At 40.7% G+C, this 23,602-nt stretch overlaps 1 protein-coding gene across 2 annotated transcripts in view; it reads left to right on the top strand.

Moving 5' to 3' along the window:
- The window catches only part of LOC115347365 (protein spinster homolog 2-like), a 141,486-nt gene that overhangs the window by 67,531 nt on the left and 50,353 nt on the right, over window positions 1–23,602 (top strand). For both annotated transcript variants that reach the window (XR_003925465.1, XM_030028671.2), the window contains exons 4-6: window positions 18,302–18,453; window positions 20,714–20,780; window positions 23,402–23,544. Coding sequence is in view for 1 of the 2 variants with exons in the window: in XM_030028671.2 (XP_029884531.1) it covers window positions 18,302–18,453; window positions 20,714–20,780; window positions 23,402–23,544 (362 nt within the window). In the remaining variant the exon portion in view is untranslated. The remainder of the gene's footprint in view (window positions 1–18,301; window positions 18,454–20,713; window positions 20,781–23,401; window positions 23,545–23,602) is intronic.

The following is a 23,602-nucleotide window of genomic DNA, read 5'->3' as shown; positions in this document are numbered from 1 at the left end:
GCTATTACTGTGTAATTAAATAGAGTACACATCCGCATAGTTCAAATTTGAAGTGTAAATGGAAGGAGACAGCTTAATAAAGGCAGAAAGCAGCTACAGAGGTGAAGGCACCCAATTTGTAAAGGTTTTCGGCAGTGTGTTGGTAATATTAGTTCCTGGTTAAAATTTGGACACTTAAAGGAGAACAATCAAAATGCTATCATTTGAGTGACTATCTAGATTATTTGTAATTTATTGTGCAAACAAGTATACAGAAAAGGACATGTTAATTCTTATCTGTCCTGCTGTCAAGTTGTTCAGTAAAGAAATACACATGCGGCAAGAAAAGGACATGGAGTGAGAAACTACCTCAGAGAGATGGATTTTGATCTGGAAAAAAGGATTGGAGCGCAATGAAGCAGTTCATCTAAGATACTATCTAAATGCTATTTCATGCTGTTTGGGTTAAAAAGATAGTGACTGAAAATTGGCAGATAAAACAGGGAATTGGATATATGCAGCATGCAGACATGTAGTTGCTAGAGAGCACTGCATTAAGGTTTGTAACCACTTATTAAAATATCCTTAGTTATTTATTACCAAATATCTTTGGGCTTTTAATATGGAATAATGATCATCCAATAAATGATGAATGAATCTCTCATCTGCTAGTAGCTACTAAATAACTAAATAATAGGCTCTCACAAGGAAAAATGAAAATCAGACCAGAATTCAAGGATAGTTCCAGAGTATATAGGAGGTGATAGTTACAGAAAACAACAATGCATGAATTCCATGCATAGCAAAATAGAAACAGGATAACTAGATACTTAAATGTTTGGTTACTGTTCATGAGGTCTTAAATTACATTCAAAACAAATCAAAATAAGAAACCCAAATAAATACCTTATCAGAGAGTAAGTCCATAAATATACCTGGTTTCATGGATGAAAATAGCTAATGATAAATTTAACTAAAGAAAATCAGCAGAAGTAACAAGTTTGAGATAATATTGAAAAGATAATTTTTTATTCTGTCAAGTAATGTGATTTGATAATTTATATTAGTGCACAATTTCTCTATAGAAAAATAAGAAATGAGTCTTCCTCTACTTTGTCTCTAGTACTTGCACATTTCTGCTCTGTAACACTGTTTAGCACTTTCTAAAATAGAAGTTGCATAAAAAAATCATTAACAAATTTGTTCATTAATCTAAAATTAGTTAAAGTTGGTACATATTTAGACAGATCTCTAGATTAACTCCATTTATAGAAACTTCAATAAAGTATGTATATATCTTAATTTGTGTTTTCTAAGTACAAACACCTGCTTAGAAATTACCTCCCTTTATGCATGCCTTTTAATCAGTTCTGCACCTGCGGGTGCACAAATTTTGGTACTTTCACCTGCAAAACCCTTTTGTGTGTTGTTTTTGGCTTTTGGCAAGCATTTGGAGAAAACACTTGCTGGTTGTTGGTTCATGCTCCGTAATAAATCAGCAAAAAGTAAGTGAGCTGCTGTGCATTATAGAGTCATATCGCAAAGAAATGCACTGAGCACACAATCTTCATGGAGTTTCTTTACCAAGATGCACTTCGATCCACACAAAAAGCTAAACATGTGTCTGTCCTCCTCTGTATCAATATAAACTCTGATTTAATAAGTAACCAGTTTTTTTTGTCTAGATAGCATTTTGATGAGCGTAGTGCCTGATTGCCTGTGTTGTGCCTGATCATCTTGAGCTGGTTTATATTCCAGGATGTCATTGGAAAGAGTCTGTAATCCCAATTGCACCATTTCTCTCTGGAACAGTTTCACATGAAGCAACATGGTTATCAGGAGTGATCAGTCCATGTGCTGAGAGTTTGTTTCTGGCTGCTTGGATATCCACATCTATTAGTCATAATAATAGTTCTTACAGCTGATTACTTTGGCCAGAAATTTGTCTTAGGTGAAACCTTGCTTTTGGTGCTAGCCTTCCTACCCCTCTTAGTACAAACTTCTGAGAGATCAGGACCCCTCTCCCTCGTGGGCAGACAGCAGGATCTTAAAGCAAGAAAGAGCTTGGAGGTGGAAAGTTGCAGGCTGTTTTCCAGTCTTGTAAAATACTGCTATTTCCCATGTAAATATCTTGAATAAAGCGTATTTCTGTGTAAAAGGGATGCTGTTTTACAGATGAGCAAAGTATTCTGCTAAGTACTTAGGCTCCACTAGGCTGGGAGACCAAGTGTACCTAATAATCAACCAGACCAGGCTGTGGTAATGTGGGTTTGCTGGGAAACATCAGAGTTGCAGATGGTAGAGAGTTTAGAAATGGAAAAGCAAAGAATTAACAAGGTAAACCAGGAATGTGCTTTTGAATCCTACAGTTCTTGGTAAAGATTTCTGTTTAAGTGTTAATATAGCTAACATGATAAAACCTTTTTGTTCCCACTGCAAGTTAATCTGGATAGCCATTTCTACTAGTGTTTTTTTTCTTTTCCTCTCCTTTTGATTTATCTCTGAAAGAGGAAGCAAATAGTCCACTGTGGGATTCCAGTTAGCCTGCAGTTCTTGCTAAAGTCCTGTCTTTCAGACTTGCCAGATGTGTATTTATTTCCAAAGCTAGTGTTTCAAGGAGTGCTAAAAGAGAAGCAACAAATTACATGCAGTATGGAACAAATGGTTAGCTGGGTTAATTTTAAAAAACGTAAACATAAACCAACCCCACCCCCCTACCCATGATGATTCACTCCGAGAAAAAAAAAAAAAAGGCCTTTAGTCTTACATGCTCTGGCAGAAGTTGTATTATAACACATACAGCTTCTGTTCTTTTGCTTCCACTATGTAAGATAAATCCACAGTTTGAAAAACAGAAACAAACAAAAATAAAAGCCCCAAGCCATCGTTTTGTATGTAAGAAGGGTACTGAGTGTTATCTTTGAAGTCACCATGAATTACTGGAAAGTTTATATCCCACTGTTCCATCCTATTATTTTTGGGCAGAACTCTCTTTTAGAAAGAAGGCAAAAAAGATTCTCCCAGCAACCTTGTGAAGTCTGCTGCACATACATTCAGTCCCTTCCTTCACATGCAGTTCCTGACCATGTGGCTGTTACAGAAATTGGTGCTGGAACTAACACGGGGCGTTCATGGACAAAGACTGTTAGTTGGCTCTGGTGTATTTTGCCAGCCTTTAATGTGGTACTGGAACCCTACAGAAGAGCGTATGCTGTTGACATTTGGATAGCTGCACACTTGCCCTTTTGCTAGACTGCTCAGGAAAAATACAGTCCACTGCATACTGTCTTATCACAGAGGAAGAGATGGGGGTAGGTAATATACTATGGTAGTGTTGCTATTCTATCTGCCAGTGGTGTCAACACTCAAATTACTAAGTGCTACTATTATGGCTGTATGTGTAATGCTGGTTAATGCCCTGCTGTGCTACCTGCTAGCTGTAACCCACTCCTGCTTTGCCTCTGCTCTGTTAAGATGACACATGGCAATCTATACATCTCTTCTTCTTGCCACCTATCAGGGGTCCCTTCTCACCACAGGAGAGCTGCTGTGCTGGGGGACTGGGGATCAGTGGGTGCCAGGTGGATGCTGTGCTGGATTTGGGTGCCTCTGAAGTCCCAGAAGAAAGGGAGAGGATAAAGGGCTCTCATCTCCGCTTTATGCTGCAGAGTGAAATTCTTTATGGACTGATTCAGCATCACTTTCCCTCTCCCATATGTCTGAAAGCAGATAGTTTGAAGAAAGGTAATTCCCACAGGCCCCTTTAGACCTGCCTCCCCTTGTAGCAGCCTGCTATGCAGAAGGCTTACTTGCACTGCAGTGCAGGGCATTGCCCATCAGGAGAAGAGATGAACCTACCTCAAGTCTGGTTATATGCACCTACACCTATATGGCTGCTGGAGATGGGGATAAGATCTCCAAAGCTGCAGCTCTTGGGAGGTAGGAGTTGTCAAGTTCCTGCAACAGTTCTGTTGTGAGAAACTCCCTCTGTGTTTTCATGGCTACTTGACTCTCCAGCTCTAGCTAGGACTAGATCAAGACATATCAAAATCCACTCTCTCTGGGCAAGGAAGTACGAGAGTTTCTATGGGAATTAAAAGGCACCATTTCTTTGACACCTCTCCAGCAAGAAGGCACCTGCTGCTTCTTCTTCCCAGTGCTATTCACAGCACTCTTATAAGTTTTACTCTCTTGCATTTTTTTAATGTGGATTATGTGAGGTGTACTGTAGGAAAAAAAATGCTATTGCTTATTCCTTCAATAATGAAGCATTGGCTGAGCTGGTCTTAAGGTATTCTGGGCATCTATCAAGCCTGCTAAGCATCTTCAGCACAGCTGATACGAAATACTGTATGGGAGACTGTTTTCGTGTAAGAGCAACATCTTCTCCTGCACAGACAAGTGTAATGATTTGAACTCTTGAATCTTGGGTCCTCATTGTTCCCTCAGATTTTGCTGACCTAGGACAGGAGAGATGGGAAAAGATTTATATAGATGAAATAGTTGCAGCTTGCTGAAATAGAGCACAGAATTACTGTCATGTGTTTGTCTCCTAGCTGCTTTATATTCCTACCTTGTCCCTTTCTACCTGTCCCTCTTCCAAGGGAAACTATAAATAAAAAACAGGTTAGGGTGTTCTCAGAGCATCAGCCCCAAAAAGCCAATCTATGAGAGGAGGAGGCTTTGCATAGGTGTTATCAGAAATTCGAGTGTTGTATTTTCTGCTCTGAGTGTTGGGTTTTTTCCCTTCAGTGTCTGCATCTATGTATCTGTAAAGCATTTGGGAAGAGTTATTGAAAGCATAGCTGGTGATGGCTGCCAGGAGAGAGACAGAGTGTAGTTCCAAAGCTTACTCAGAAAGCTTATTCCTGTGATGAGAAAAATGAACTTCAAGAAACTATGATAAGGAGTATCTCTACCATACATGGCATTTCCTGTCTGCAGTGTGTCTGGAACAGGATCGGTTCTGCTCTCTGGGACCTGAGAGCGATCAAGATTACACCCCCCAAGTCCCACCTTCCCCAGGTAGGGTCAGTCTGGCACCACGTCCCATTGAGACTTCTCAAATCACCCCAGTCATGTCCTGTTATGTTCGTGCCCTCTACTACCTACTTTTGGGTCATTAATCAGTCTGAAATGATGCAATATCTGAATCAAACACTGTGGATGCTGGAAGAAGAGCTGTTTCTATTGCTGAGTGTCATAACTCACCTGAACTGACGCTTGCTGCTGCAGAGGCTTCTATTGCCAGTTCATTAAAATGTAGGCAGCGATTTGCACTGAAATGTCAGAACTGCTCCTCAGAGCTCAGGCATTATCTGGAGCAGGTGGACAGAGGTTTGTGCTGAGACAGTATCAAGAAATAGGCTTGAGGCTTAATGCTAATTTGCCGTCGGTCTCAGTGAGGGCTCCCTGTAATTGCCTACCCTTTTTTTAGAGAACCGCTGGTTATCTAGGTTACTGGACGATGTTGAAATCATTATCATAGGGTCTATGATTGTGGTTCTGATTCAGCTCCTTCTTTGGAAGTCTGTGGGAACCTTTTGCGTGCCTTAGTGGGAATTGAGTCAGACCCTACATCTTTTTAAATCAATATGCTTATATTTGATGCTGTTTCATTGGATCATGAAAATGCCTCGAGACAAACAGCTGGGGACTGTGGTGCCGGCATGAAAGATCTTTACAGGCCAAAGACCTTTACAGCTTTGTCCCATTTTTATGCAGAAACCTGAATTTATGCTCTCTAGGTTGAAGAGTAGGAAAGTTCAGCTGCTGTGTCAGTTAATGGATGGTTTGGAAGCAATGCCTGCCTGTAACTATCATCTTACCTGTCCTGCTTTTTTTGTGCCTGAGCAGGAAATCTCACCTGGGTCAGTTATTTGTTGAGGAGGCAGAGGGAAGAAGGCATATTTATTTCATTGCTAGGCTGTGTGTGTCTTGGAAGCATCCTTCTTCTTGTCTTGTCTATTAAAATGTATATTCTGCTTGTTATACTGCAGCAGAGGCCTAACCCCAGAGCACGTTGATGGAACACAGAAAGGATTTCTTACTGCTTCAACCCTGTCTCATTGAAGTCTCTATAATGCTTTAGCATTATGCTTTATAAGTAATTATTACAGCATCTTAAGCTCAGCCTCATTCAAAACACCCTAGGAATGGAAGAAAGGGAAAATGTTCCTTAAATAGACTGGGATTGAATCAGGTGGCGGGGGTGGGGGGGGGGGGAGTAGTGCTGCATGTAAGTTTCCAAGCAAATGTTAAAATATAGGGTAAGGAATTACAAAATTTCCTATCAGCTTAACATGATCCTTGCAGTAGTAGTTGTGACCTGAGGAACACAAACCATTCCTGATGCAGTGCTCCACTGTTGCACTCTGTACTTCGGTAGTGGGGAAATCTGGCTTGGTCAAACAAGTTCAGAAGGCAAAGCAAGTCACTACTGCCATGTCTGGATGGCACCATGTGATCCTGTTCCATTGGAAATAAGCTTCCCAGGTAGTTGTGTATTGAGGGTATTGAGAGGATGCCAGATTGGTGTTGTAGAACATGTCCCTTCATGCTTCACAGGGATGTTCAAATATGGGTCTGGAGAAATGTTACGGTTTGTTTAAGGATGTAAGCTGGCATGTACTTAGCATGGATGTAAATGAGGCAGCTTATGGCTTGTGTTCTTGAGGCTTATGACTTGGAAAGAAGCATGATGCTTCGGGACAGTTTGGTTAATGGTGCCTCACAGACAAAGAAAACAATTCATTCAAGCCAGTTCTAGGCTCATTAGGAGGCCTGGAGACAAATCTAAACTTTGTATTAGCAGGGCTTTGGTGGTTCTTGAAGGTTGTGCATATTGTTCTGAAAAACAGGATGCAGGAGGGAGGGAAAGTGTTATTCAGGCTCTGACTTGTGTTCAGATGCAAAAGTAGAGGTTTGAGCCTTTCTTTGGTTGCGCTCTTGGTTGCCTGCTGATACAAAAGCATCAGTCATACTATAGGAACTGTAAGTGCTTCTTCAATGGCACACACAATCTGTGGCCTCCTGGGTCATGCATAAAGGCTGAAAAAAGGACCATTGTGTTCTGAGTAATGTGCAAATAGTGTGAAGATGGGAAATGTCTTACAGTACCAGGTGCTAAATTAGTCTTTTGAAGTGTTGACATCTCTTTTAACTGCATAAAGTTCACATGCTACACAAAACACCACATTTGCAATTCAGATAACATTGAATTAGAGTACTAATCTCAAACCCATGTAATAGATTTTGAGCTGGAAATCCCTGGGAATGGTGCTGATCATCATGTCTGAAAACATGATTGACGAAGTTTCACGAGAAGATAGTGACAAAATGTGCAAATACATTTAATATAGTTAAATAGGATTGTCATTTTGTCAAATAGGCTGGATTTAGAGAATGAAGTGAAGCTACAGCATGACAAAACCTTGCCAATTAATAATGCTTCAACTAGCAATATAACAACTGTTCAAAGAAGGTCATGAGTAAGAAGAAGCTGCTAGGTAGAAGAAATTGGTAGATACATCAGTTTCTCTCTGGAAATCTGATGCTAAAAATGAGACATCTCTCAGATGTAGGCCAAACATACTGCAAGGTCAGCCTTTCTCACAGTACTTGGGTGCTTCTGGATCTTGATTGAGTCAGCAAGCCAGAGAAGTGTGAAAACAGAAAGCAGGAAGAAAAAATTTTGGAGTTTGGAATGATTCAGGTGGTTTTTCAGCAAAGTTGCCTAAAAGGTCTGACCTGCTGGTGTACTTAAATTTTTAGCATATGCAAAGTAAAATATGCCAAGAATCAGCAGAACCATCAGTATAGGTAAAGTTGCTGGGACTATAACTTTGTTTGTGGTAATTTCAATTAAATCTTGAGGCATTCCATTAAAATGTGTCCTTCATGGGCTCTCAAAACTTGTTCTACCCTTGAAAATGCATATAGTTAGGGCAAAACATTCACACCTGGATGTCTCAGTCAGTCAGCTGATGCTTTTTTCAAAGGGTGCCGAGAAATCAGTTTCTGTAATTGTCTCAGGGATAGGAATATGTGGTTGTGCTCTCCAAGAACCAGACCTGTCTGTTGGATTTGAGTAAATTTCAGTTTAAGAATTGGTCCAAACCAAAGAGTGTTTGAGCCAAGACAGCCCATCGGGTTAGTGTGGTTAGATCTCTCTGAACGTAGAGACGATGTTAGTGTTGTGTATCAATGCCTGTAAATATTTCTTCTGAAAAATCTGGTATTTGTTTATAGCTGGGTTGCTTGGATTCAGTCTTCACTTGTGACTTATCTGTGGCTGGAACACAGCAGCCTGTTACTGCCTGTGAATATTCTTTAGCTTTGTGTATGCCAGGCCATATTCCACCTGTTAGTATTCAAAAACTTTCGTGTGTCAAGAGCCTTGCATTGTTTCCACAGTTGCAAAACTACGTTGTAGTTTTCCCAATCCCTATTTTTGTGATTATGTTATGGTTGTCTTTGCACGTCTCAGGAAGGGAATGGTGATAGTGCCTAATGCCAGAGATACTTGTTGCAAGTACTGGTGTGTCCCATCTGACAGATCTGGAACAAAAAGCAACAGTTTGTTTCCGACCCAGAACTATTAAGGTTCTCAGGGGGACAGTTTTGGAAGATACATTCTGGCTGAGCTATGTGTAATGGTTTTGTAACACGGATAAATGACCACTATTTCAGCCATGTGAAATGCTGTGGACTCCTCTGTGTCTTACACCAGAGCCACAAGGATGAAAAGCAGTGCTTTAGCTCAGTGTTGTAGCAGGCACTGGTAACATGGCGCTCTTTATGATCCCTATGATTTATTTGAAAACATCAGCCTTTTTCTTTTAAGGTCTATTTTATAAGTAGCTATTCACGTAGCACTCTGCTGGATGGTGTTCTGGTGAATAAGCAAGCTAATCTGTTACGTTCCTTCCAATTACATTTCAGACCCCTGTCATTAATGTTATATTAATGACCAAGAGACTAAATTGAGAAGAACATAAATCCCACCATTTGAGTGTCATGTAATATTTTTACCACAGGCAGGTCAATCAGATGAAAAGCCCTTCAATTAGTAAGCTGGAATGCTGCTTTGTCTTAACTGAGGCTATTGTCAGGACCCAGTGGTGCTGCTTCATCACCCAGTGTCTTGTAATTACATTACCTAATTGGATGGAGGATGGGAGTTGGGCTTACTCTTTTTTTTTTTTCTTTTTTTTTTTTTTCTTTTGTGCTACCCCAAAATGACTGAAAAGTAATAGAAGAGTCTCCCAGGACGGCCACAGGTTTGAAGGGAGGGCAGTGATGGGAACTTCGATTTCGGACGCTGCAATTTTATTGTTGAAAGGGAATTTCACATTCAAAATTTGCAAGTAGCTAAGAAAATCCTGGCCCTGATTTTTGTACCTGTGGAGCACACAGCAGCTCCCTGCCGACTCTGGGAAGCTCTGTGGGAGTCTTGCTACTTCCAGGGTGGTTTTGTTTGGTTTTTTCTCCTGAGCGCTTAATTAGGTGCTTCACTTTAGAGCCCATCTGTAGGTATCCAGTTGTTAAACACTTAGTTGCTGATTGAAGGGTGTGATGAGTGAAAAAAGAATATCTTACAGTCTTTATTGGTTACTTTTATGGACTAAATAATAATATAAATCTCATAAAGTAAAGACACTTTAATCAGCCAGAATCTTAAGTATATTTCCAAATAAAACTTTCCATATTCAATTAAGTGTGCCTGAACAGGTCACCTGGGAGAACTAAAGCCATTAACAAATACTAGAGACAATCAAAGGGAAGGTGAAGGGACTTTGCTTTTTCTCCCTTGCTCATTTCTATACTTAAATAGGTATTTTTTTCTCTTTCTACTCACTGTAGTCTCTCTTCTCCTTGCAGGGCTCTGAATACCAGCTAAATTTTCCCAAAAGGGAATTGTTCAAAGGTGAGGTGCTTAGAGCTGAGAATTGGTGGGACACTTAATGCATCCAAATGAGCTGAAGTTTTGAAGTGTTTGACATAGTGTAAATGGATGCTGTAGAAGAATCAGACCTGCTTTAGAAGCTGTAAGTCCATCATAATTGCAAAGGGTTTATATATTGACCCTTGAGCAAATGATTAATCAAGTATACTTGATATATTACTATATAATATATACTATATATATACTTGATATATACTATATATATTACTATATAATAAGGTTTGAATAACTCAGTAGCTTGCTATTAAATCTTGGTGTGGTGTAATGGTCTCATCTGTAACATGTTTATAACCTCTAGCCAGCATATAATAAGCATGTGTGAATAAAATGTGTGAATACTTGAAGGAAGGCCCAGGGCATTTCAACTTCAATGTTAGTGACCTGCCCATCAGAGTTCAGGGGAAGACCTTTGGGTAAGAGAAGCATTCTTCATTGGACACAAATACTTAAACTTGTATACTTCCCATGCCCAAGCAGGCTTCAGGGAAGCCAAGTGAAGAAAAACCTGTTTAGGGTGGATGCAACAGAGGCACAGTAGATGAGATGGTGTCTGCCCTATGGATTTAACTGAGATTTTGAATAGCTTACCTTTGCTAAAGTGGCATCGTCAGTCTAGAACTGTGCTTCTATCCCTAGAGAGCCTGTGTGAGAGACTGAAGGAGTTAATGTCTCAAAGAAGTTGGGACGTGACAGCCTGTAATGTTGCTTCAATGTGTATCAAAACCTGATAAGGAGGCAGTAAAGATGGAGCCAGACTCTTCTCAATGGTGCCCAGTGAAAAGATGAGGCAACAGGCACAAACTAAAATACAGGAAATTCCATTTAAATGTAGGAAGAAACATTTTTACTGTGAGGATGGTCAAATACTGGAACAGGTTGTCCAGCAAGGTTGTGGCTTCTCCATCCTTGGAGATACTCAAAACTCAACTGGATATGGTCTTGAGCAACCTGTTGTAGCTGACCCCGCTTTGAGCAGGGGGCTTGGACTAGATGATCTCCAGAGGTCTCTTCCAGTCTCAACTATTCTCTGATTCTGTGACATGCATGCAAAGGAGAAGAGCAGAGGAGAAAATGGTGGTGAAAGATGGGCTTGGCATCAAGGCTTCAATTTGAAGGCAGGAAACTGTAGAATTTAAATCCAGTGGTGGTAGAAGTTACAGGAAATGTTGTGTGCAGTAGTGACTTAAAAGGCAGTTGTGATTGTAAAGAGATGGGAAGTGAGAAGTGGTTATCGGTAAGTGATGACACACAGAATGAGGGAAGAAAAGAGGAGTCTAAACTCAATCACATCTCTGCAGTGGGCCAAATGGCAAAAGAACCAGCAACTGCAGTGAATCTCCCCCAGGCTACCCTGCCAGCATGACTCACGTCTGATAAGGGAAAAACATCTTGTTGGAGGTGAGAAGGGTAGTTTATAGTTACATTTATCAGACAGGTAACTGTAGCATGAACCTCTAAGTGCACTTGTATCTCCACAGAAAACAGATAAAATACTCAGAGCTCACAGCATTGCATCAGAGCTGGTAACTCATCAACCTGTCGCCAAGCAGACTCCACACAAGCATGTACGCTGCCTAGTCGCTATGAATGCCACCCAGAGATTAAACATAATCAGCTCCTTTTTGTTTTAGGAAATCCTGAAAACAATGTTTACCCAAACCTATCAATGGGGGAGAAAAGGACTGACCAACAAAACATCACAGTAAACAGTTCTGCCCCACATGTTATTTTGTATTTTGGTCTCTCTGCTGGCAATCCCCGTGAGGGATTAGTTAAGATTACTTGTAGATAAAGGTAGATACACATCTCCCTTTTGTTCCTGCACAAAGATCTCCCAGACAGTAAGACACCAAATGTCGAAAATTTGGCATGAATATTCAGTTGCTTAAAAGTCTGGGCCACCCTTCACAGGAAGACATGTTCTTCAGGATTGGCCCAGAACAATTCACCAGTACTAAATATGTAACCCCTCTCTAGCTCTTTACAATATTTATTCTGCTTTTATTAAAGGAGGGTTTGAACCATTCACTTTTGAGAAGGTAGGGTGTGTGGCTTTGTGGTCCGTATCTAGATTTGACACGCCATTACTATCAAGTGTGTGGACCCAGGACTTGTCTCCACCAATGGAAGCCAGGTGCCTTGGTTATATGTATTCAAAATTCAAAAGCTTCAGGGGTGCACAGAGGTGGAAGATGTATTTCGGCTTTTCTATTCTGCTGTAGCCTTTGTCATCCATCCAGACACAGAATGGAATTTAAAACATGAACATCATCATTTAATGTCATCTTGTCTTTCATGATATGTCAGTGTCCCTGTTTGACTTGGAAACTTTCAGGTTCTTAAAGGTGACCCCATCATTACTGGGAGGGCTAAGAGAAATGGAGTGTTTAGTGTTTAAGCAAATACGTCACCTGCATTTGTAATGTCATTCCATTGCTCAGCTCTTCTAGTGACTCTCAGCTAATGAGTGGGAATTTGAACTGTGAGTTTACAGGAGCCAATGCTCTTAGTCACAATACTGATACTCAGAAGCATGTTCCTGGTTTGGTTTGCATCATGGTTAATGGTACATCTGTGCCATAACCTGCAGTGAAGGGTGTGGTGTGTCATCTCTAACCACTTAGATCCCTGCAAAACATTGATACGGTTGGGAAAACTTAATGGAGTGCAAGAGGAAGCGGTGTTTGCCTGGCCAGAAAATATAGGTTCTGCTCGGGAAAGGCAAATGCTTGCACATGAGGGTAGCTGTCAAAAGGGACCACTCTTGTCCAGCCCTTGAATATACATTTGAGCCCCCTGGGTTTTACTTTGGTCAGCTGGCTCCTGCAGTATTTCAGATTTTTCTGTCTCCAGTTCATCTAACTGATCACTTGTGACTGCTGTGGTACCCTCAATGTTGTCAGCACAAGACTGCCAGCTGTAGAATACAAGAGTGTAACTGCAGTACAGTTCAACTGAGTTTGCTCTAGAAACTCAGGGAAATTAAATCAATCCCAATGCTTTCTCCTTAGTTTATTGTCATTCCACACACATGTATTATAGGCTTTGTGTGGCAGTCCTAGCTGCCTAGTGGCAGGAATGGCTTTATGCACATCTTCTTTCAAAGGATGCAAACCCTGATTCTGTGTTCTTGTTTGTTGTGTAATGTTTATATAACAAAAGAAGGAAAATATGGCAGACCTCAGCAGTTAAAATATGGAATTTCATGGTACTGAGCCCTCTTTTACAGAAGCTAAACGTACAATCTGTAGGAGGTTAACTCAGTATCCTCATACAGGAAAGGGTGCAGGTGCAGTTGCTGTAGCAGTATAAAAGATCCTTCTTTTAGACCAGCAATGTCAGTTCAAAACACGGCTTGCACTGGTGCTGTGCACACACTGCACACACACACACTAGTAATTAGTACTAGGTTGGCTATATCTGTGTGATCTCATCGGTCCGTGTGTCCCTAATCTGAAAGAAGCATGTATTCAGCTTCTTTTATTGAGACCCTTACAAGCTACTCCACATTCAAATGCAAATACTTAATAACCGAAGCTTAAGGGTCATATGATTCTTTAGACAGTAAATCTGGTGGTTCAGAGTTGTACACATATTTGGCAGATTATAGGTTTATCACTGACAGCTAATCTTTTAAAGAACTGTGGCTTAATTCCTTTTGTTAACTAATTAAAAAAGAGAAAGAAGTTAAAGCTGTAATTAGACCTATTAAAACATGTATTACTCACTCAATGGTCTATACAACTAGGATAAATGTATAATTAGGAGGTTTGTCCAAACATGATTAAAGCTAGTCACGTGTCCTAGGCCGTCAAACATTTATGTGTGCATGAGAGAGAGAGTAAAATCAGTATGAAAATGTGAATATAAACCATGTCATACTCTGCAGAGACAGTAAATGAACTATCTTTTGGCATATTATAAGTATTTTACTCAAATCATAAAAGCTTTTTTCAGATGAAAATTCTGGAAAGATTGTGTCACACCTACAGTTTCTAGCGGGTAGTGTCACTGGCAACAGTAATCAGGCCAGGTCCATCTGACCCCATGATCTATCACTGCTGTTGCCTACGGTTCGCTGATAGTTTAAGAAATTTAGAAATTAGTTCACAGAGTATTTCTATTAACAATCGGCACATTCCCTGACATAAGGATTTGTATCACTTCCAAAACTCATATCTATTTTGGGGGACTGGGTTTCTTTTTTGTTTGGGTTGTTAGTCTTCAAATCACAAAGTAGTAAATTTTTCAGCTGTAGAGCTAGAGCATATTTTTCCTTCCCTATAGTTAGGAGATGGGAAGAAGAGAGCAGGTCCATTGACCGTGTCTACCTCACATACGTATGAGTGCTTTCTCTGTGTGCTAGTTTCTGGTGATGGTATCTCTTGAAGGGAAATTCCCAGGAAGACTGTGGCAGTTCTGGGTCTCTGTCAGCCACTATTGTTTTCATATGTTGATAGTTTATTGTATATGGGAATCTTCCCTGGCTTGTGTTGCATCAGCCCCTTTGTAGCATATACAAGTTGGAGAAAGGGACTCGGCACAGGCAGTGAGGGGGATCTCTGCCATGCAGTCATTCGAAGAAAACCATTGCATCTCTACAAACCAGGAGACATTGGCTCTTATGGAGGTGCAGACATCTCTGACATGACTGCTAACCAAAATTAAAGACATAAATGGTTTGCTGTAATAGCTCTTCGTTTCAAAAAACTTTAGTTGCAAGCACTGACCCAGAGAAAAAGACACTAGAGTCTTGAGGTTGCTGGGCTTAACCTATGGAAAAGAAATAAGCTTAGGTGCTGAGAGCTGACTCAGATGTTTTCAATTTTCCTGCCAGAGCAAGAACTATTTGCACAGATGAACAAAGTACAGAAGAGCTCCAAAGTAATGTAGAAAGGAATAAGCTTCTTTTAATATATATATATCAATTTCTGCTTGGGGAACAGTGAAATTCAGTTAAAAGTCTTATCTGCCTGTACTGCTTTTAAGCACAGATAATGTAGAGAAGAATTTCGCTGGTGTCAGCCCTTTTGTCTCACTAAACTGCTGAGAATCCTGGGGTAGGACAAAGAGGAAAAAACACTTGGGGGGGAAATCTAGTGCAGAGGAGATGGTAGAAGTGTCCTTCTACCAGGAGAACGGAGAATGGTGCTTCCTCTGTGTGAGTAATATCTGAATTTTCCATTTGTTTATGTTGGTTGTCATGTTTGCATACACTCGGAGAGAGAGAAAGGTGCATATGGGTGTGTGTGTATATAAATGCCTGTATTGCACACATAGTGGTTTGGAGACCAGTTTCTAAGTGGTTTATGGTATGTCTGTGGTCCAAATGAGTAGCAGCGTTAAGAATTTTGGAGTTGTTTTGTTGTTTATATTTTTTCTTCCTATATGAAAAATGAAAAGATTAGGCCTCTCTCGGAAAGGACCACTTTTTGTCTCCAGGAGCTACCCTGCTGTCCCTGTTCAGAGATGACAAAAACCTAAGTTTTGATTGACTGTGATTAGAGATGGAAGATTGGGGGTTCTAGCTTATCATAACAAATTACTGCATAATTTTATTGTATAGGTTCCAATAGAATGCGTGCTAGCCAAAGATCCGGAAGAGATCTTTCAGCAGGATAAGAAGAGGCATTAGCTCTTTAATCCTAGGTATAGAGCTCTAAACCCAGGCGCAACATAGAACTAATTATAATTAATTACCTAATATTGTTTAGACTTTTGTATGTTTTGCCTAGATGTTACACCTAAATAGCTGCATTGTCCATAGTCTTGAATATATCATCTCAGAAGGGCAATACCATTCATGTCTTCATGTAGATTATGCTTCTATAAGACTGATTTTATTGCCAACTGAAGTCAGAATCTGATGACTTAAATTTGGATACCACTGCTTCAGAGAACATGGTTTAAATATTAAACAGATATTTGGAGCGCATAAGCATGGGATAAGCCAGGGAGGAGGATTCAAGGAGGAACTGGAGAAGAATGAACATGTTACTTGTTGCAGATGATTTCATTGTATTGGGACTCTGATTCAATGGTATTGATGGAACCGAGTCACTCTTTACCACAATAGGAAAACTTCATACAGTTTTCCTGCTTTATGCAAGGATTGTAAGAGGAAACTTATAACAACATTATTTGGAGGAAATTCCTGTCCAGTGCATTCACTGGGAGTGATACTGGCTGGTGAGCACAAACTTGTGTCATTTCTGTGTAGGTATTTCAAATTTGAAGAACATCCAGGGCATTTGCAAACTTATCATTCTACAGGTGTAACTAGCATTGTCTACATACTGATTCCAGGTCTGGCAGATGACTATTTTGCCTGTCACCCTCTCTGTGATCCAGATCTGAACCTCTTAAGAAACTAAAATCAGCCTCCAGTTCCCCTGCTTTCTAATTCTGCGTGACTAAGTCGTTCAGCATGTTTTAAATACTGTTGCTCATTCCAAATACATTGGTTACCTGTGCACCAATCATTGTCAGCATATTTCTGCAGTGGAGTGGTTTAGCATTGGGTAATTGGCATAAATTAAATCACTTGAGTCACAGTATTGCCCTTTCTGCATACACCCACATGTGTCTGTTACATATGTGCAGCTTATGGGAGATAGATGAATGATAGCAGCACTGCAAATGCCCTGCCAGCAAACAAGGAACTTGTATACACTCAGAAAATAAGTATTCATGCAGAATTTACGTCAAAATAAGAGGAAGTGAAGAGTGCACAACAGTATTTGTTTTGTGTGACTCTAGGAATCCTCAAGAAATTCTTTTCAACCAGGGGATTACAGTGAGGAAAACAAAGAAAACATGTCAGTGGTAGATTTTTGTCTGCTGATGGATATATTTATGACTGAGGCACGTGGCTTGATGTCTGCATGGCATTTTCCATATTTGAGAATGAGAGCTCTGTACTCTGGCTTATCTTTGCTATAGGGTACAAAGTCAGTCACTTCCCTGTAAACTGCTTCCCGTCTGAAGAAGTGGAATCAGTAATCGCTCATTGTTCTCAAAGCACTTTGGTGTTTAAGGACATACCATAATCCCTGCTGTTCTTCTCACAAATGATCTACAGAATAATAACAGTAAATTGAGGATTTGTGGAGGTTACATTTGTAGAAATAGATTTCCCTGTGCTTACAGTTTTCTGCAATTGACTGTTTAATTTCTGCACCTGCAATTACTTCTGGGTGTAGCTCAAGCTGCTTAGTTGTCTGAGAACTTGATTGTGCTCATGTATCAGGTATTTAAGCATCAAAGTATTGTGCCTTATGCCTTCACACAGCAGCACCCAGAAAACTGCAAGTGTAGTGAAAGAGGTCGGCTTGAAAATCAGGTCCTTGCAGTTTACGAAAGCGTTGGCTGAATCAGGGAAACGGGCCACGAAGAAAACTCTATTAGATGAACAATTCCTTTTTGTCCATTTTAGGCTGCGTTGTGCCGAATGTGAAGTCCATCTTCTCGTTCTGTTGAATTGCCCTTTACTCAGAAAGGCATGTAATTCTCTGGGCAGCTTAATGCCTTTTGCAACCTGTGCCGTTGCCTTGCATGGCTCTGAATTATTCAGCTGGTGGTACTACTTACTGAGCACACTGATGTTGCGATGGTCCACAGTAAAGCTCTAGTCTACTCTTTGTAACTGTGTGCCTCTTGGCTCAGATTGTAACCTGAGGTTTTTCAGAACTGTTCAGTGTTGGCTTACTCTGCCTTCCTGCTGTGAGGAGGAGATTTATGGTTTTTTTCAAGGAAAGTGCAGTGAGAAAGGTGCTTAGCACCTTTGAAAAACTTCCCTTATTTCGTAGCTTCTAATGAAGGAAAAAATTTAGAGTTTGGGGGACCGTAGGTTCAACTCCTTCACAGCTTTGAAGAGCCTTTAGGATTTCATCAGTTTTAACTTGTCCCTTGGCATGCTGGGGAGGTTGGGATTGTGCTCGGCAGGTATTGCTTTTTCTGGATGCCAGAGCAGGATTTGTTACAGTCACCCGCCTCGCCAAGCCTTCCTCTGTCAGCGCAGTGTTGCTGACACTTGGGCTTGACAAGAGTGAGCCGCATCCTGAGAATAAACTGAGGGTCTTCTGCCTATATTAGAACATCTTCGTGAGTGTCACTGAGCAAACATGCATTACTTTTCTTTCATGCCTGTAAATCTTCACAAAAAATACAGTCCCTTTCCTCCCGGCAAGAGACAAATGAAAGGAGTCTGAGGTTTTAAAAAATAAATGCATACAAGGGGATCACTTTCTAGTCACATGGGTGTGTATTTCCATGTTGCACAGATTTCACTGTCGTCCATCCTGAATTAAAAAAGACAAAGGGAGACCTGCTAACGTGTTCTATTTCTTTCCTCAGTATTTCTGGCTTCTTGTGCTCTCACGAGGTTTGGTTGGTATTGGTGAAGCAAGTTACTCCACTATTGCACCGACCATCATAGGAGACCTTTTCACCAAAAACACAAGGACCCTTATGCTGTCTGTTTTCTACTTTGCAATTCCTCTTGGCAGGTAAGTGACAGAATGCTTCTTTCGTCTGGTTTTGGCTTTTCTTTTAAAGTAAGCTTATGCAGATCTTAAGATGTTAATGATGATAGTTCTCCTGTCTTTGGTTGGAATGGTTTAAACAGGAAAATATTGTGAGCAGTGACTAATTAGTTGCAGGAATTGGATTCTTTTTCTATCCCTGTTACTGGTTCATGCGTCACTTTCGGGAATCAGTGGGAAGGACTTTTTTTTTTTTTTTTTACAGCAGTGGGGTGGGAATGGAATAAAAATATTTTAGCTGATTTTTTTTTTATTAGCATTATTAAACTGTCATTTCGAATAATGCTATATTGGTTCTCTGAATCATTGCTTCGATTCATGTGAGGTCTAGGCCTTCTTTAGGCAGTGTCTTTCAGGTTACTGTGAAATCAGGATCTCTTAAGACGCTGGGCTGAGTTTTCAAAAGTGAGCAAATGGGTACCTGCTTCTACATGACCGTCTAAATATTGGAGGTTTCAAGAGGAGTATCCTGTATAACATACACAATTTGAAATTTTGACTTTAAAAATATTTTTAGTTTAAGCTGAAATTCTGCCCAACCTTGAATTTGGCCAATCTGACTAAGTTTGGAAAATGTGGCTAAGCCAATCTTAGATGACTTGCTAGTTGCAATAGCAGCAGCCAGTCCATTTTAGTGCTATTGCTACTGAAACAGCAATTGGGAGAAATTGTGAAGTCTAGTGTAGATAGCAAGGCTGAAGAGAGGAACTTGTAATGATTGTTCACACTCAGTCTTAACGGAGAGCAATGGAGGACAGCCAAGCCTATAGATGCCTGATGAAAGCAAGAGACAGACTCAGATTTGGAGTAGTTATTTCCTCTGGCACTTTCAGTTGAGTTCCCTTATCAGCCCAATGCAGTATCTGATTGTTGGGACAGGAGGGAATCTGTTTTTTTTTTTTTAAATATTTTTATTTTTTTTAAATAATGGCTGACCCTCTATTGTGAGGTTGTAGGCAGGGTAGGTTCGCATAGTTTGCATACCTATTCCCAGAGCTGGACGATATCCTGTGCAAAAGTGGCATCGTGGGTTCATTTCCAGCAGGGAAAACATGGGCAGCAGTTTAATCCTCCCCAACTCAGGGAAAAACTTCTGGTTTAGGGTGGTGCATTTTACAAGTTAGAGCACTCATCCCTGAGATAAAACTCACAAACATCCTTTTGCTCTTGACGAGAAAGAGATAGCCATGTCCTTAACTGGTGAAAAGAGTATTTTCCCAAAAGGGCCAAGGATGCCAAGTATTTTCCTAGTGAATTCAGGGAACTATGGCTAGCAAAAAATGACAAGTATTCATCCTGTTGAGCCTGATTCTGGGATTTAATTATCTCCATATCCAACAGAGGCGTGGATCCATGGTTTGATCTTGGGGCCTGTCTCTGTAAAAAGCCCAGTTTTGGGGTGATTATAGATGGCAATCTCCAAAGCTTAGCCGTCTGCTCAATAAAAGCATGTGATGGCTGACAGCTACCCTGCAACAGTCCTGGCAATTTTTAGCCAGGGCAATCTCAGCAACAAATGCAGGAGTTTTGAAAAAAGGATATTCACATCTGTTCAGTTCACATTGAGAGAAGCGTGGCTAAGTTCACCTTTTTCTAGTCTCTTGTGAGCCACCTTTTGTTACCACAGTGTAATTCTCAGCGTGTGGCTGAAAATCCTCTTGCTCCTTTATCTTCAGAGGGGATTTCCAAGCTTCAGGTCTGATGTTCTCCGATCAGACTGTCTTGCATATTCTTCTTGGTTTTTCTTACAAGCTTACGGAAAACGGTCTCTTAATGGGTAATTAGAACAAAGTAGTATTAAATGACAAGAAAAAAAATTTAATGGTGGAATATGGTGTGACCTTGAAGGGCACTTCTTCACTGAGAGCTTGAACATAAAATTGTTAAGTATTCATATTAGTGCACAGAAAGGCCTGATGCAGAAATTAAATTGGGAAATAAATTCTTTTTGAGGCTTTGTTTCCATCCACTGTAGATTGAAAGGCCAGCTATAAACTTGAGATCAGTGTCCAAATTTCCATCAGATTTGAGCATTTTTGGATCAACAGTGCTGGGAAGAGTTACATATTAGCTACCATCCGCTTCATCCCCCCATGTTTCTTCCTGCAGGAGAAGAGAGCCTAGGACACACAATTGATCGTGCCTCTTTTTATCTTTAAGAACAGCTGTGATTGTGGTACTCTGTTAAAGCTCTGACTGACTCTCATCTTTGTATTTCTTGCAGTGGCTTGGGATACATCACTGGGTCAAGTGTGAAGCAGGTTGCTGGAGACTGGCACTGGGCGTTGCGGGTAAGCCACTCTTAATAACATCGTAATAACAGTTGCATCAGTTGATCACTGTTAGGAAGATTTCTATCACACAATTCCTCAACCTGTTGTTATATATAGAAGGTAAAGGATTGGGAATTAGATCTATAGATATTAAGTGCATAGCAGATGTATTCTCTAAGCAAATGGGAAAGGTATGTGATTTTGGCTCATTGCACTTGGTTTTTTCCCTGCCTGGGAGCAAGAATTTTCCAATCACTTTATTATCAGTCAACCATGATTTCTTGACAGGGATGGGAAGACGAGGCATTGGCCTTAAATCAACTCCACAGTCTTTTAGTCCCCTGCTGTCAAGAAACTCTGAGAATGGCTTCCTGCTTTGAGGAAAAAACACTTTGTTCCAGTTTCCGCTTGTTTTTCTGCCCTGAGACAGTCGGTTTCCTTCTATTTTAACCTCTTGGGACCTTGATAAATGTGTTGAAAAGATAATACACTCCAATCACATACGCACAAACAGATCCTGCACACAAAGATGTCTTGAAAGAGCTGAGAGGAAGTGGCCCAGCAGAACTGTTTTCTGACCTTTGGCAGTCTGGGTGGCATAAGCACCCGTGAGGTGCATTCTCTGGCCCTGGCACTTCATGAAGACAATGAATCTCATGAAGCTTAGGCCAACACCATTTATAACAGCAGGTGATGAAATACATGGGTTCCTACCTCAAGCAAATGTGCCCTTCTGTGACACAGACCATTCCCTCCCTGTCAGGCAAGGGTAAGCAAAGCCAGGAAAATCACCGTGAACAGTTCATCTGCAGCTAGGGAAGTGGAGAGTAGTTTCCAGCTGTGAACCTGAAATGAAAAGTTTAATAGCCAACAGCTTCACACCAAGAGGATGGCTACCTCATTCAGTAGCAGAAATACTTTAAGGGTAAAATTAACTTCTGAGCAGAGGCCAGCACAAGGAATAAGAAAACCCAAAGCTTGTCCTCTTGGTCAGTGGGCTTTAATGAGGTTGATACATTGGAGCGCTCTTGTGTTTCTCTCTGTAAAACCCAAATGATTAATTTGTGCAAAGAAATCCTCACTAGCATTTTTCTCTTCAGATGAAGTCTCCATAGTTATCCTGAGAAATCCAGGCTATCTGCAAGACTGTACCCCTTATGGAGTCATGATTTCCACTATAAATGACACATTAATGCGTGATTCCCTGACTGTGCAAAATCGTGGGGCGTCTGACAAGCTGCACACTTCTATGATGGTTGCTTTGGACAGCATTGCTCAGTTTTTGTAGTCAAACAGCACATGTTGAAAGCTTCCAGACATCAGTGTAAACCAGCCTCCATCCCTGCGGCAATTATTGTGCTCTTGCAAGATGTGAAAGATTCCCCTAGGTGATGCTTCCCTCTGTGATCTCCTGTGGTCTCCAAAGCCAGGAGAGGTCAGGAATAATCTATACTTCAGTGAGCTGAAGAAGACAGAAGGGCACGTCGGCAAGTGGTAGCTTTGTCTCTGGATCTAGCATTAATGTTTCATTGGAGCGATACTGAGTATCAATGGATGTTGTCCTGTTGGGGGATTAAGCCTTTAGATAAAAATCAAAGTGACTTTAAATTATATGGCCCTAGAAAATCCTAGCATTTCCATTTTTTTTACCAGTGCTGTGTCTTGTGTTCAGTTGTAATAAGGATACTGTATCAGCCTTCATTTATCCCTGGATAAGGGATTTTCCTGACTTTCCAGCTCTGAAATATTTTTGTCTTCCCTTCCCTAGAAGAATTCTGGCTTTGTCGTCTTTGGACATGAAACACTGCTCTATGTGTAAAGGCCATTCTCAGGCTATTATTGGAAACATTTTTATTTTAACAGGAATTTATTTTTAAAATAGCATGTATAGAAGAGGTGATGGTTCGGTGAAAATACGTGTTTCCATTTTCTTAACGGAGCTATATTCCATTCCGACAATGACAGAATTTCAGTGTCAAAGCAAGAATCATGTTTGTAGCTTGCAAAGCACTGTGGGATCTTTGTATTTTTGCCTAGTGATTGGGAGAAAGGATTGGAAACTGGGAAACCTAACCCTCAAATGTGTCGTTTTCCTATCTTCCTGCCTGAATTTTCAGTGTTTCTTGGTCTGCTGTACACTGAGGTAATCTGAGGAAGCTGCCCAAAAATGGGAAGCCATTGTGGGTTCGCTGGAAGAGGGATGCATGTCAAGCAAGGATTTTCAAAGCCAGCATGCTCCCTACATCCAGAAATCTTTCACCTGGCCTTCTTGCCTTTAAAAGGCTTCTGCACTCTCCCAGAAACTAGTTGGTCTCTTAGCCTAGCTGGGAGTAGGTTTCCAAAGAGTTAAACATCACTGAAGAACCATATTTAGATGAATCTTGGTACTTTAATAACACAAAGAAATGGACTGCCTTAATCAGAGTATTCTCAAAGCTGCATGCTTCCAGAGTGAGATAAGAGAGTCCAGGGAATGACAGGGAGGAAGGAAAGGAGCAAATGCCTCAGTGTGCTTACAGATTCTGGCTAGCTGTAAAGAATCGAGTTGCTGAAATGAAACTAATGTAATCTGCTTCTTAGCGACTAGTCCAAGCAAACCCTGCTGACTCCTGTGCTAATTCCCTGTTCCTTTCTTGCAGGTATCTCCACTCCTGGGAATGATAACAGGGACACTCATCTTGATATTTGTACCTGCTGCTAAAAGAGGAAATGTTGAACAACTTGGGGGACAGCTGAAGGCTCGGACCTCATGGCTAAGAGACATGAAAGCACTGATTAGAAAGTAAGAGCACTGTAGTAAAAAGCACACTTTGCCTCTAATGCTTAATTGGAACATCCAA

Source organism: Aquila chrysaetos, chromosome 10 (genome assembly GCF_900496995.4).
Source record: "Aquila chrysaetos chrysaetos chromosome 10, bAquChr1.4, whole genome shotgun sequence".
NCBI classification, from domain to species: domain Eukaryota; kingdom Metazoa; phylum Chordata; class Aves; order Accipitriformes; family Accipitridae; genus Aquila; species Aquila chrysaetos.
Note: the sequence above shows the minus strand (reverse complement) of the source record. Positions and strands in the feature narration are given on the sequence as shown.